Here is a 16,189-nt window from a genome sequence, read left to right on the forward strand (position 1 = left end):
CATTAAAAAGTTGTTACAATTTTTTCCTCATATTATTCTGGACCACCCTAATAAGCATGCAACACATGCAACTTTAGTGAGTTTCCTAATACAGTAATTTCAGGGAGGTCTTGCATGTCTTGCCTGTGAATCGACGAACATATGTTTATGTGACAAAAGACACCAAGGCCTTCTGGAAACTTTAAAGATAAATTACTGATTTTGAAAATACCATTTTGAGTAAGACCGAACGAGTAATGGACTCAGAATAGCAATAAGCACAGCCAATGTTACAAAACTGAAAATAAAAATTAATATCCACGAAAAAATAATCAACAATTTTTTTCCAAGGTCAGTAACTAAAGAAGGGAGTTTAAAAAAAAACAACCCTAAGACACACCCACCAATAGTGTATCAACATGTAGAAAAAGGCAAACTAAATCTTATCACTAACATCGACAGAAAATTGTGCTGGAGACACACCTTTTCTGTGAAGGTGAAAGGTTCTCTTACCGGTGCTGTATATAAAAGGCAAGCACGAGAAGAAACCCAGAACTTCCAGTGAAGCTTTGTCAGAACTTTCCCGTTTGTCTTCCTTCTATTCCGCAGTCAATATGGATTTGAAACGATTCAGCTCTCGTTCAATGACTAGCTTTGGTTCAGGTCGTGGCCCCAGCAGCTATGGTGGTGCTGGTGGTGCTGCTGGTGGTGGACAAGGCCTAAGCCTTTCAAGCGGTCTGCAAGGTAATGAAAAGCAAGCCATGCAATCCCTTAATGAACGTCTCGCCAACTTCATGAATAAGGTCGGCAACCTCGAGAAAGCAAATGCAGAACTAGAACTCAAGATCAAGGAACTGATGAAAGGTAAAGGTGCACAAGACTCAGACTACGAGTCATACTATGGGATCATCGGAGACCTTCAAGCCAGGGTATGTGTATTTTATCCATTTCTGCTTGCCTGCTCAGGAATAATTAGTTGAAAACTTTTCTTTTTTAACATCTAGTCATGTACTTTCATCAATGTATTTGTATATGTGCATGTACTTGTCCGTGTATGTGTGTGTGTGTAGATTCATAATCAAATAATGGAGAATGCCCAAATCAGCCTGGAGATCGACAATGCAAGGCTCGCTGCGGACGACTTTAAAACCAAGTGAGACCGCAGATGTTGCGCATGACCCACCATCATGAACAACAATCCTAGTTTGTGTCCTGAACAGATCTGCTAAGTATCATCTTGTGCAGATTTGTTTTGTCAGAGTTGAAATGCACTAAAATTGAATTGAGGCACTGGATATGTCTATTAGTTACATGTATTCTTAGATAACAATTGTTAACGTTGGTTTGGATTCAGCTATAAAACAAAAAAATGTTGGAATATGTGTACAATGAGACCTTGAGTATTGTCTTGAATTTCACTTCATATCTTCCCCTTTACTGGATCCACCAGTAAATTCATGGAATTGGATTTCTTCTCAAAAGTGAAATCAAAATGCTCCGCTGATTGCAGGTTGGACAACGAAACGACTTTGCGCACTATTGTGGAAGCTGATATCGACAACTTGCACGGACTGCACCAAGAGTACACGATGGCAACTTCATCAATGAAGGGAGAGCTGGAGGCACTGCAGGATGAGTTGGACTTCTTGAAGAAAAACCATGCGGAGGTTTGAATTCTTCTTCTTTCACCAGAAACATTCCAAAGACCGTTGATGGAAGTTCATATTTTCCAAGAAAATGTAAAATTTAGGCTTTTATTTTTTTCAGCTCTTCCAATAGGGATTCTTCAACATTACAATTAAAAGGATAGTGGGAAGTATGAGGGGATTTTCGTTATGCTGTTCAAGTATGATTTAAATTTTTTTTATTATTATAACTTTTATTATACCCAAAACACACAAAATCGCTGAAATATGTAGTTTTTGCTTTTTGACTGTAATTATGCAATATCATCTTTATGTTGTACAAATGCGGTTATGGTTGTAATATGATATATCTTTATGATCTTTTCAAGAAACAAAATTGGACAATCCTTAAGTAAAGTCAGAAAAATATAGATTTCATTTTCCCTTAAATCATCAACCCCACTCCTGTTATGACCAAAAGTCCACAAGTAATCTCAGCAAAAATATCTCACCAGGTCAAATGTGGCTGCGTATCATAACCATAGTCATTCACTGGACATTACAATGTTAATATATAACTGTTATTTGTTGTATTATTAAAATAAACACACATATTTTGCTACTGAATCATCCTCTAAGTGGTATCAAATCATGAAAACGTCATCATTAATCTTCCTCATCAGCATCTTCTGAGTCGCTTGTGGAAGGTTCTTTGTTTGGGTTTTAGCATTGTTCACCTCCCATGCAAGTGCAGGCTTCTGTGCATGGCATGTTATTGTTCTTGCAGGCACATACGTGGCTGCGTTGACATGCAGACAATTTACACTTGCACGCGGTCAGCTAAACTAGTCCAACTGGAGCAGGGTCTTTGGTCATGAGGGTGGGCTGGAGAGTTCCATCTTCGATGTTCCATCCATTACCATCTGGCTTTGGGGAGCAATGACTTCTTCCAGATGAATGACTGATAGTTAGCTCGATAAATGTGTTGCCTAATACTGTCAGATGTTGGTGGTCGGCATTCACTCTTCTGCCTTTTCTGGCAGAACATCCAATATCTGATTTCGTCCGCCGTGTCACCTGCTGCCTGAGCTGTTGTGTCCAGGGAGCATATGAACCGTTCACAAGCACGGACAGTATCCTCTGTCGGTGGGATATCTCCCAGTTGTGACACTTTCTGTTGGTGGTCTTTACCGTCCTGAAGTTTCCTCAATGCTGTCTTCTTACCATTTCCACTGAAGGCACTCGTCGTGTCACTTCCTGTGAAAGTTTCATGAAACTTGCTTTTCATGAAACTTTCACAACAAAATTGGATGTATCTTGCCTGTAGGGGCTAAGAGAAAATAAATAAATAAATGAAATCCGTCAAAATCTCAGATTTACGCCTCGGACACCACCCCCCCCATCCCCCTCATAGAAAAGTGGCTGCCATTTATTGTTGCTGCCACAATTCAACTGTACATCAGGGCTGGATTTGTTCTATAGATGTTCCCCAATCACCTGGAAGTGACAAACCAACTGTGTAGTGGGTGTTGCACGAAACCATTTTGAGCAGATTCTGGCTCCTGGACTATAAAAGGGAATAAAGAATGTCAACACAAAATTAATGCTCAACACAATTTGTGTGGTCAGAAGACATGGTTATTGAGAAATACAAAAAGTATAACTTATCACTGTTATTGTAAGATAAGATATGTGTCGTCATAGAAATATGGCATTTTAACAAGTCGGAAATACAACTTTACCTGGAATATATATGGACATTATTCAATAAACTCCTTCAACTTTCTCCCCCTTTAGGAAGTTGCAGCATTGAAGGTGCAGATTTCTGGTTCCAGCATGTCTGTGGAGGTTGATGCCCAACAAGGTCCAAACATTATGCAGATGTTGGATGACATGAGAAGCAGATATGAAGCTGATATAGAAAGGAACAGGGCTGAGGCTGAACAAGCTTTTCAACTACAGGTCAGTTTTTGTAAAAGTTAGACATTGTGAGAGCAACGTAGTTGTAGTTGGAAAAACAACATCATGTTACTTAAGTTATGCGTGCCAATCATGAAATTGTTCCTTCCATTACCTTGAAATGTTATTTTAGGCTGAGCAGGTGCAGCAGGTCGCAGTCCAACAAAACCAAGCTGCAATGTCTTCTAAGAATGAGGTCACTGAGATGCGAAAAAGTATGCAGGTCCTACAGAGTGAGCTGGCAACTTTACAAAGCCAGGTAAACTGGATAAGTAAAACTCAGGTGTCTGTTTGATGTGACAATTATCGTCCTTATAAAAAATAAAGTTCGTTTTAAGATTTAAATCAAAGAATGTGCCTTTTCTGTCCGTTGTATAAATAAGTGGAATTCTCTTCCTAGTCATGTTATTGAGTCTGGCACTTTCAATCAGTTTAAGTCTGCCCTTGAGAAGCATTGGTTCGACCATCCCTTGAAGTTTAACCCCCATAGTAGAGTTAAAGACACTGTGACAATGGGCAGCGAAGCTATGCTTCATGTCTCAACATCCAGTAATCCAGTATGTTCTGTATTCCAGATTGCCTCTTTGGAAGACACGCTGGATGACACAAGATGCAGAAAACAACGTGAACTGGAATCGTATCTGAACAGGTTGGAACAACTTGAGGGAGACCTTGCAAGCGCACGCGGGGATATCAACGGTCAGAAATGTGATTACGCCAAACTCCTGGATGAAAAGATGCAGCTTGAAGCTGAGATTGAAACATATCGCCGTTTGCTGGATGGAGGAGGCAGCGGGTAACTTAACAAGCTATTTTGTAGCATTTCTAGCCAAGCAATGTGTGTCAATTGTGAAAAATAAAAAGGTATTTTAAATTTTTTTCTTTAATGTGTAAAACCCCCCAAAAAACAAAACTACAACACATCAAGTGTAAAGCACTCTCTATTTGTTTGAAGATACTGAAAGCCTTTCTCATCATGATATTATAATGTTTTCTCCAGAGTTGAAATGTCAGCATCCTCATCTTCATCATCAAAGGGAATGAGGTCAGGATCTGGTGAATTAAGTCTCGAGTGTAGTCTCGGGTCTGGAGGTTCCAGTGAACGTAAGTACCATTACATACCTTTAATTAAGAAGTCCCAGCGAATGCAAGAACTCTGCTTTAAAATGGATAAAGATTCTGAAGGATAAACAAGTGCCAAACACTTGGAGGAGAGGAGGGGGTGTTTATTTTAATACTCTGTTCTTAATTAGGGTATGTGTAGATTAGGGTATGTTTCTAATTAGGGTATGTTTCTAATTAAGGTATGTGTAGATTAGGGTATGTTTCTAATTAGGGTATGTTTCTAATTAGGGTATGTTTCTAATTAAGGTATGTGTAGATTAGGGTATGTTTCTAATTAGGGTATGTTTCTAATTAGGGTATGTTTCTAATTAGGGTATGTTTCTAATTAGGGTATGTTTCTAATTAGGGTATGTTTCTAATTAGGGTATGTTTCTACTTATGTAGAAAAGAAAACGCATTTGCATTTCTTGGATGATTGTTGTCTTGTTCTTAGAACGACTTGGAACATCCATGTACTTTTCCAATACAATATTCATGTCTCTATACAGTTACATCTCCAGTGTTACAAAACTAAAATGGTTATTCATTTGAATCATCCTCTGAATGAAGAAATTGTATTTAAGCGAATCAAGTCAAAATCAAATTTTACCAAAGTTGTTGTTACATCTGGAATACAAAGGTCACTGTTATGCATTTTTATGTCCTCATCGACGAACAGAGATCTTTAAAGTGAATTTTAAGGGTTGAAATTGAAAGTAACTTTGGATATTCTTTGTCCACCCCTCCCCCTCCCCCTGCTCCGCTTCCAAACTCGCAACGATTCTTCCACAGAAGTCATCAAGACAGAGTAAGGATTTGTAATAATTTTCATTTTACTGGATGGTGTAATTACTCGATGGTGTGAAATACTCAATTTTAACTTGCTCATCATGTGTTTCTAATTTCCAGGCTACCTGAAAACAAAGCACCGCCAGAACCTGTCGGTAAGGTTAACATTCGTTTGGACAATGAATGCAATGAAATTTTCATGAAGAAAACTAGAGCCAATGAGGAGGCTGATAGGAAGGCCTAGGGGTACGCACACTCGTATCTAAGCCGTCTAGCCTGGATTTAAATCCCGACCCAGCTCTAAACTATTATCCTGGCGTTGCACAGGCAGAGTGATTCATGTGTATGCCGTCGCTTGGATGGATGTTAAACGGACGTCCCATCTGCCGGTTTTATTTAGTGAATGATAAACACCCCATGGTGTCCGCTGTGAAGAGTAGGCTAGTTATCACCGGCATCATGACCAAATTCCAAATTCCTGCTCTAACTACTGCTTGGATACTGGGAAGGCAATGTCAAACTACCCAGTTTAGCCCTTGCTCAGAAATCTGCCTCAGCAGTACCAAAGTTCTGTGAAGAGTATGGTACATAAGAGAGAGAGAGAGAGAGTTGAAGAGAGAGGGGAATTGATTAATTATTTAATTTGCAGTGTTAATTTGCAAGGTGTTATCATCCAATGTCTACAAAATAGCTTTTTCTAAAACTTAACTGTATACTGGCTGAAGTACCTGACCTGGTATTGCCCAGGGAAATTCAATTAAACCCTCTAATCATTAAATTTGCGTTGTTAAGGAACAAATCACTACAAATTAACATACGATCTTCACAACACATATTACTCGATCACTCCCGGGAGAAAAAAAAACCCAGGCAGTGCATAAGCACAACACCTGGTCGAGGCCTGAAGGCCAATTATCTGGTTTTATCTGGGGTCATTTTTTTATTATCCAAACATAGCCCTTGACCTTCCTCTGGATGAAAGAGGAGGGTATGCAATGTTTGGTTGCACTGGTTCCTGCAGAGTCTGAATGCATAAACGAACAAACAAACTTTCTTCTTTATAAATTAGATATCACCCTCTGGGTGTGTCAAGTTTGCGCATTACTTACTCAAAAAAACTATAGTCTGTGTTTTGCAAGAAGACTATTCATGTTAGTGTGGTGTCGGCTTAAAGGGTTCTAGATGGTCTGAACACTCTAAAGGATACGTTCCAATCGTAGTTAGTGTTGAAGGGGTCAAAAGGGTCTCGTCTCTCAAGCATTTAAAAAGGGTCTAAAAAGGTCCAAGTGGTCTAACGGTCTAAATGGTCAAGGGGCCAAGCTGTCTCATCTGTCTGAAGAATGTATGGGGTTACAGTGGTGTTAAGGTCTAAGGGGTGAAAAGATCAAAATGTTCTGGGGTCTAAAGGGTAAAAAGGTCAAAAGAGTGAAGGGATCTAAAGGTGTGTAAAGTGTCAAAAGGGTCTTAAAGGTAAAAGGGTTCTCAAGGGTATTCAATGTCTTCAAGGTTCTTACAAATCTTTGGGGTCAAAAGGTTATTTGGGGTCTTATGGGTCTTTGACGTCTGAAAGTTCTTAAGGGTCTTTGGAGGTCTAAAAGATATTTGGGGTAAAAAGGGTCTTTGAGGACTAAAGGGTCTTCAAAATCTTAAGGGTCATAAAGGGTCTTGTGGGTCTTCAGGGATTTAAAGGGTTTTAGTGGTCTTAAAGGCCTTAAGGGTCTTAAACAGCCTTAGGAGTCTTCAGGGTCTAATTTCTCAAGCATGTGAAAAGTCTTCTCTCAAGCATGTAATCTATTATCTCAAGCATGGAAAAAGCATGCAAAGGCAGGTGTTAGAGGTCTTCAGAGTCTTTAAAGACTGAGGTGGTGACTGAAAATACCCTAAGGACAATCCCTGGATCAGACTTGGGCTGTGTGCCAAATTTTGTGGTTGTCGGCCATGCGGCCTTTGCAAAAAACACAAACATACAGACAGACAGACGACGAATTATATTTATTATATCTCACTTGGCATTTTTTATCCATCACTATGATAAATGGATTTAATCACAAGACGGCATGTCGTGCTTCACACATATTCTGCTCTAGCCATTCCATCATTTGCCTGAGGTCATCTTCCATTTGCTTGGAAGTCAGCAAACATCACCTTCATTAACCATCCTTGCTGCTTGTAAATATGGCGTGAGCAAAAATCATTTCCCCTTCACTGCGAAGTGTCGGGTGGCTTGGTTTGAACCTTCCTTTAAAATGAGTGAACTTGGACATTTTGAAAATTTCGAATTATTCTCACTCAGATTTTAACTCAATCAGATCACCATAATGCAAATTAATCAAGTTATTTAAACTTTCTTTATGTAAGGGAAGATTATTTGAAATACCGGATACCACCGGGTGGCGCTATATGATGCATTTACAACGAAAGAATTGGGGTCTTCTCCAATACAAAAAAAAAAAAAAAAAAAATACAATAAAATACCCCAAAAAATTAATATACAAATCCACTTTTGTAGTTTAGGTGAGTAAATGCTTGATGAATTATGATATTTTTGTAAATGATTGAATTTTTTACAATAACGAACAAAATGTATTGTGTTGCAGTTGAGCAGAGGAGGAAAATACAAATTGTAACAGAAAAATGGGTGGACGGGAAGTTGATTGGTGAAGAGGTGCACACTTCTGAAGAACCTTTCTAGTAATTACTTCTACTCCTGTTCAATCACACTCAAGTTTGATGAAAAGCTTCGCTGTTTTGACTTGTTATTCGAGGGCTTATTTCTGGGGTTTAAAAAATATGGTTTTCCCTTCCAGACATTAAGAACAGGTGGCTAAGCAATGGTGCTCGGTGGTGAAATGCTTGCTCATCCTTGAAGCAGAAATGCAATAAAATTAATGATCATGCTGTTTCTTGTTGTACTCTAACTGAAACACAACAGTGAGATGCAATCCCTGGATCACAAATAAACAGCATTCACCTTCAACACAAGAAACAACATAGAATGAATGAATGAATGATCGTTTTAAGGCCATTTTCCCCCGCTAGAGCGGGGGTTGGACCTTGCGGGCCCCATGACAATCATGGTTCCCTGTTTGAGGCAATGTTTTTATGGCCGGATGCCCTTCCTGACGCCAACCCTTGGTCACGCTCTTATGATGCGCAGGGATACGGTGTACCTATTCTAAGCCGGGGTACACACCGGGATCATTCATCCCAGCAAGCTGGTGCTCAATTTGCCGACCTCGGAAGGATGACAGGCTGAGTCAACCCCCCTGGTGTTAATTCAGCAATCGACCGGGATTCGAACCCAGGATCCGAGGATCCCAAGCCGGCACCCTAACCGCGAAGCCAACGCCAGGCTAAAAACAACACAAGAAACAACATAGGAAATAAAGAAATGGAAAAAGTCACTTTGGTACTTAGTGACCAACATCCTCACAGAAGTTAAAATCAGCAAGTGATGAGAAAACATACCTCGTGTTGATACTGATGATATAACAATTAAATTTCACTCTTCTTCATATTCGTGTTTGGAAAAAGAAAATAATGAGCAAATGAACGCAAAAGTATTCAAACTGATTTCTATCCAAAGATAAGAATAATATTGGAATTTTACTTCCTCAACATTTTACAAAAATGACCAAAAACCTTTTTCCAACCATGAAAGAATCTACGTATTTCCTTTTTAATAATTCCACTTTTTTATGTTGAAGGCTCCAGTCACGGACTATATAGTCCTCATCGAGGCAAAGCCTTAAATATAAGAGCTGCATAAAGAGAAATAAAAGAGAGATAATAAAAGGTCAGGAGTGAAACTGAGTATGAGAAGTGTATGATCAAAGGTGGATGATGTTTTTTGTGAGAAAGAGAGAGTGAAGCTAGCCCGGTAGCTAAAGTTTGAGTGAGACAGTAAGTAAGACCAGCGATCTTGACACGGAGAGTGTAAGATGGTTCCGGGCACCACTTTTAACGCTCCTAAGTCAGAAAGCTCGTACTACCCTGAGCGGTTGCTGTCTACACCCTACTACCTAAAAAACAATCTCCAACCGGATGGGTGTTTTTTAAGGAGGCACCATCTCTGTACTGGATGGCCATTGGCTCACTAAGGGAGGTCATTCGCCCTTTAACAGGTATTGTTTTTAGTCCTGCATGTTGGCAAAATCACCCTTCCCACTGGCAAGCCAGTAAGGGTAGTCGGTTTAGTCGCTGACTACACGACCATGCGCAGGTAGCACTGCGTTACGTGTTAACAGTGGCCGTCAAGAAGCCGACCTGACTTCAAGAAAAACCGACTTGACGCTGCATACGAAAAGAAAGACAACTTCAGAGATTCATCCCAACAATATTCAAAACAAGTACAGATACATTCAAAATACACCGCCCCCATGCCAAATAATTAAATATCCTACAGCGTGGCATTGCCAGGGTGCCTGTGGCACCTGGCAATACCGCAGTGCAGCTGATAGAGAGTGCATTGGGAGGGAGAGGTGTACAATAATTGATTGATTAATTGTATAATTAAAATCAAGAAAAGATTATCATAAAATATTTTCTTAATCAATTGGCTAATAGCAAGCATAACTAAACCACTAGTGCTTCATCCGAAGATGTATTGTTGCGGCTCCTGGGATCGGCGACATACTAAGGGGGGTTTAAGCCCTGCTCCCCCTCGAATTCCGGGTCCACGAGGCCAACAACCACAACTACACTAGTGGTGGACGGATTGCTAAGCAATTCCAGCCGCCGAGCCCGCAGCTACGCGTGGAAGGGTTAACGGTCACCACCAGAATACCTTCAGACACATGCAGCTGTGAGAACGGGGACTGAACCCCGCACGAGTCACACTGATCCTGGATGCCCGAGCGGTTGTGTGTCACGTAACTCGTGCCGTTAACACTATCGAACCCGATCGAGCGGTTTTAATTCGGGGCGATGCTAGGTCAATATGGAAAGGACGATGCCGGCCAGGTTGGAAACCAAAACACAGTATTTATTCACAGTATTTACAGAACATGGACAAAGTGAAGAATCTTAATGGTCTTACCTAGGTCCCAGACAAGGGCCCTCATTCGTTCGGGGAAGGGAAGGAAAAGGGTAATGCTCAAGAAGCGCAGCCGCTTCGTGCAGCTCGCCCGGATGGGCTCGGTCGTGCAGCTTGTGCGAATGGGCTCGTTGGACGGAAGCCCCGAGAATCGCTCCAACCTGGGACACCACAGCCGGAGATGATCGCGGCAGGAATGACGATCGATAACGTGCATGTAGCAGGAACCAGAGGAGCGCTCAGTCTGCAGGAGCCAAGTGAGCGAGGGAGAGTATAGCAGGAGACCAGCGCGAGAGAGTGTATACCCAGGAAGAGAGAGCCAGCAAGAGAGAGAGCCTGGCAGAGAGTCAGAGAGCGAGCGGAGAGTCTGGGCCGTGTTTTATAACCCCCTGAAACCTCACTTGAATGTTCCATGGGCCTCCATTGGCCGCCTGGGGTCACGTGTCGTGACAGCCCCTCATTGGTCACCCTCGGCCACTCCCTTTAGCTCCCATTGGTTGCTCACTGCTCCTCCTTGGCCACTCCCTTTAGCCCCTCCTTCGGGCTTGCAGGGCCTGGCCTAGTCCTATGACGAGGCATTTAGGCTTCAATGAGGCCTACTATTATCCTGCCTGCCTCAACACATATCAACGCATCCTAACACTGGAAAGGGGACTATGCTTTACATTTAATAATAAATAACTAACTATACGAGGCTACATGTTGTGGTGTAACTAAATATGGGGGGGGGTTGCCTTTATTCACAAAACCGCAACTATATATTTTAGAATTGTAATTAAATAAGTCATTAAAAAAAAAAAGAAGATTAATCAATAAATAATTAATCCATTAAATGATTAATCAATAAATCAAAAATATCCTTTATAGTCACATTACTTGGTCACTGTCATGTCCAAATATTAGCTTCCTAGCTCAAACGGTGCCTGAGATATTGCCCAGATGAGAAAGAAAATATATAAATAATTAATAATGAAAATAAATAAATAATAATCATAAAAATTTTTTATAGTTAATCAATTGGCTAATAGAATACATAAGTCACCACCATTTCATCCGAATCTGTAACTTTAAAAAAAAATTAATTAAGTCATTCATCGAATAATTAAATAATTAATTGATTAATTAATTAATCAATAAATCAAAAATACCCTTTACAGCAAAATCACTTGGTCATTGTCATATCCAAATATCAGCTCCCAAGCTCAAAATGTGCCTGAGATATTGCCCAGATGAGAAATAAAATAAATAAATGATTAATAATGAAAATATATGAATAATAATCATAAAAAATTAAATAGTTAATCAATTGGTTCATGGTATATATAAACAACCACCATTTCATCCGAATCTGTAACATAAAAATAAATAAATAAATAAAGTCATTCATCGAATAATTAAATAAGTAATATTGATTAATTAATTAATAAATAAATCAAAAATACCCTTTACAGCAAAATCACTTGGTCATTGTCATATCCAAATATCAGCTCCCAAGCTCAAAAGGTGCCTGAGATATTGCCCAGATGAGAAATAAAATTACGAAATTATTAAAAATGAAAATAAATAAATAATAATCATTAAAAATTGAAATCATTAATCAATACACTTATAGAACACGTAAACCACCACCATTTCATCAGAATCTGTAACTTAAAAAAATACAATTTTTTAGTCATTAATCGAATAATTAAATAATTAATCTATTAATTGATTAATTGATAATCAATAAATCAAAAATATCTTTTACTATTTTGATAGCTATTTTGATAGCACTTTGTCATTGGCATGTCCAAATATCATCTTCCTAACTCAAAAGGTGCCTGAGATCATGGCCAGAAGAGAAAGGAAATAAATAAGTACTTAATTAATCGCTAATAATTAAATAACTCTTCAATTAATTGATTAATCAAAAAAGAAAAAATAGCGTTTTTGACAAGGGACTTGCTCACTATTGTGCCGAAATTTCAGATTCCTGGCTCAAAAATGGCTGAGATATCGCCCGGACAAACAAGAAAACAAACAAGAAAACAAGAAAACAACCAGAGCGAAAACTGAGTACTCCCTTTCAGCGTGCGTCATTGACGAGCCCCCTTCGGTGCCTGCTAATGACGTTTTGCAATGCCTGCAGATGGCATAGGAAAGGAGCGGTGTACAATAAAAAAAAAACAAGCAAGGCATATGGACAAGATGGCATTCCTCCTCGTGTCTTGAAGGAGTGTGCTTCAGAACTTGCGCTCGTGCTTGCTCGTTTGTTTCATTTTTGTTAAAAAAACCCAAACTTTAACTCTTTCCTTTCTTTATCCCCACACGGCATCATTCTGGAACAGTTTACCTGCATCCTGCTTTCCCCTATATCCTAACCTACCTCAATTCAAGAGGAATGTCAATAGATGCCTCCTTTCTGTCTAATAGCTATACTTTCCTTTGTGTAGCCCCAACCTAGAGTGGCGTTGAAGGCTTGGTGGCAGGCGATATCTCATAAATAAATAAATAAATAAATAAAAAACATCACATGGCGAGTGTCACCCATCAAAACTGTTCTCACATACCATGGCTTCAGGACTTTAGTTCCTGTCCAAATTTGCAAACAGATGAAAACCATCTGCAAAAATGAAGCTAAATCATGAAAATAAAGACCCCCCTTTTAAATGGTTTGGAAACCGCTGGAAAAAGGCTCCACGTTTACATTTCTACATCTGTTGCACAATTTGTTGTGCAACAAAAGCCTTTGACAGGAGGCACGAAAAGCCTTTGACATTTGTCGCACAAAAGCTCTACAATTGTTGCACAATTTTGTGGTTTTAAAACCAGTCATATTTTGCATCATTTTAATCGGATTTTTACTGATTTTTTGCATTATTGAATTTTACTGCAGTGGCAGCGATGGAACTTATGTACGCAGACGCACACAAATCAGTATTGCTCGCATATCACGCATACAATATGTTAGGACAGTGAACGAAAGGCGGCAGTACAGCTCTCGACGCTGACATAAGAAGCTATAAAACCTCATTATTGACATCGGGAAAATTATCCATTCAAAGAATGGTGGAAGAGTTGTACACAAAGATGTGGATTTTTTCGGGACGTTTGACAAAATAATGAAAAAATGCAGGCGGATTCAAAAAAGGAAGCTGGCGGGAATGATCAACTGATATATATATATATATATATATATATGTATTTTATTCTGCCTAATAGGCGTCCACACCCATCCTCGACCATGTTGCCAGACGAGGCCCTCACTTTTGCACCTTTATTCTCTTTTAAATTTGCTTTCTCCGCAACCGCATGAGCGATTGATACAAAACTTTCAATACAGGAGAGCCTACCAATGGAGATCGTTTAAACAAAGTTGCATGATTGGATGGGAAACGTGCACGGCATTCCAAAAAAAAAAAAAAAGCTGTTTTTTGTAGACATCACATCACAGCTCAGAGGTGAGTGCGCGTACCTCTGAGGTCGACAAAATAGAAGCTTATTGTTAACAGGGCACTGCATCAGCGTTACATCATTTTCTGAAAGCACGTTTGTAACCAGCAGCCACAGGCTGCACACGAAACAACGACAAGAAGTTGGATTTCACTTTTGGGATTTAAAATCCCAAGGTTAGTGGTCAGTAAAGATCATTGAAGTTCTCGTCATACACTTGAAACCCTCAATGGATAATTTTAAATAATAGAGTGGAAGTGTCATCATCTTGGAAGTCGTATCAGGATACAAGCACAGCAATAGTGGTTTTATCATTACATGTGGTACATTTTTTTTTTTTGTATACAAGATCGAGGCTCGTGAAAGAGCTAACATTAATCACACAAAAAAATCAAACAGACACATAAAACGTATAATAAGGGGAGCGGTAGACAAGATGTGGAGCGATGGGGAAGCACACAAACACAATATTTGAGAGCAGAGACATCGGGAGATCTGTGGGAGGAAGAGGGCTTGGGGGAAGGAGGCGTGGGAAGGGGGAGGGTGGGGGGGGGGGTGGGGAGAAGTATAAAACACAAGGACACTGCAAGGACTTCCAGGAAATAAGCTGGTATTTCAAGAAAGTGGCATTGGGGTGAAATTAGCGGGGGTAGAAAGGATCAAGCTTTTGGATGGGGGAAGATAAGAGATGGTGGTGAACAGCTGTTTAAAGAGCTGGAGGGAGGAGTGGGATTGAAGAGAGTGAGGGAGTTTGTTCCAGAGGCGGGAGAAAAGATGAATGAAGGAGTGAAGGTGAGCAGAGAGCCTAGATTTTGGCAGTGTAACCATAAGGGGGTTGTTGCTGGCAGATCTTGTGCGACCTGTAGGATTATTTGGGCGACAGAGCCCAGAGAGAGCTGGGGGAGCAAGGCCGGAGAGGAGTTGGTAGAAGACAGAAAGACCACCAATCTGCCTGTGGTGAGTAAGTGAAAGGCCCTCAGAGCTAGCTTCATCACGGGAGATTCCAATGATTCTGAACGCTTTGCTTTCAACAGCGTGAAGATGAGCTAGGTGTGAGGCAGGAGCACCAGCCCAGAGGGGAGAGCAGTATTCCATTGAGCTGTGGATGAAAGCCTTGTATGTGGTGAGGAGCTCATGTGTGCCGAGGAAGGACTTCGCACGACGGAGGATGCCCAGTCAGCGACTGGCTTTGGAGGCCAGATTTGAAATGTGGTTTTCCCAAGAAAGATCATGGCAGATAGTGAGACCCAAAAGCTTGAGTGACAAAACTTCTTGGAGAGGATTGTTGAGAAAGTAGATGGGAGGGTTGTCCAGTCGGTCTTTTCGGAGAGACATCGTAAGAGTGTAAGATTTGTTAGGATTGAAAGACATGTTCCACTTGTTGAACAATGAAAAAGACCAAAAAAAAAATTCAAATGAAAAAGGGAATTACGACGATCAAAGTGATAAAAAAACATCAGCTGAAAATTTAAAAGCCTTAGATGAATTAATTACATGCTCATCCCCTGTGTATAAACACATCTGGGCTAGTTGAAGGGCCTGGAATACAGGAAACCTTTATCTACAATATATATAAACTCGAAAAACATGGTCCGACCGTCTGGCCGTGAAGCCGTGTGAATGTATGTCTATTAATTACATACTGTTTGATCGTCAGTTGCACCCTGACTACACATACATCTATTAATTATGTACTATTGGAATGTACGTTTAAACGTTTCGACCATTTCGTCTGCAGACACACATAAGACCCTTAAGAACCCTAAGACCCTGTAAAACCTCAAATACCCTTAAGACCCCCAAAAATCCATGAGACTCGTAAGACCCATGAACATCCCTTCCGGCCATTTTTACATTTAAGACCCTTTGACACTTTAGACACTTTTGGATCCTTTCACCCTTTAGACCTTTTTATATACATCATTTACTTTATACCCTTTAGACATCCAGAACCTTTAGACCAGTGAGTGCCTGGGTATGTTTCCCCCCCGGGAGCGATCAAGTCATATACATTATATCATGAAGATCGTATGTTGAGGTTGTAGTTATTTGTTGTCAACAACATTTTGGGCTGACAAAAAAAAAAATTCCCCATTTTAAATTCAGGCTGTAATGCAACAAAATGTGAAAAGGTCAAGGGGTGTGAATACTTTCTGAAGACCCTGTATATCAACGATTTGGATAGTGGGGTAAAGAGTAGGCTTTCTAAATTTACAGATGACACAATAATTGGGAGGTAAGGCGGATAGCAGAGAGGGGTGGCGAC

The 16,189-nt window shown here is 40.1% G+C and overlaps 1 protein-coding gene across 2 annotated transcripts; it reads left to right on the forward strand.

Moving 5' to 3' along the window:
* The first annotated feature begins 429 nt into the window (after positions 1 to 429).
* On the forward strand, positions 430 to 8,358 carry LOC137412713 (keratin, type 1 cytoskeletal 11). 2 transcript variants are annotated; one of them, XM_078787055.1, is made up of 10 exons: positions 430 to 908; positions 1,050 to 1,132; positions 1,490 to 1,646; positions 3,402 to 3,566; positions 3,697 to 3,822; positions 4,139 to 4,359; positions 4,564 to 4,667; positions 5,460 to 5,475; positions 5,577 to 5,611; positions 8,054 to 8,358. In XM_078787055.1, the coding sequence occupies exons 1-10, from the start codon at positions 594 to 596 to the stop codon at positions 8,146 to 8,148; spliced, it is 1,317 nt and encodes a 438-aa protein (XP_078643181.1). In that variant the 5' UTR covers positions 430 to 593; the 3' UTR covers positions 8,149 to 8,358. The 2 variants fall into 2 exon arrangements, with proteins under 2 accessions (XP_078643181.1, XP_078643182.1); XM_078787056.1 differs by lacking the exon at positions 4,564 to 4,667 and having other exon boundaries at positions 436 to 908.
* The last annotated feature ends 7,831 nt before the right edge of the window (positions 8,359 to 16,189 follow it).

Source organism: Myxine glutinosa, chromosome 11, assembly GCF_964187855.1.
Source record: "Myxine glutinosa chromosome 11, kmMyxGlut1.1, whole genome shotgun sequence".
Lineage (NCBI taxonomy): Eukaryota > Metazoa > Chordata > Myxini > Myxiniformes > Myxinidae > Myxine > Myxine glutinosa.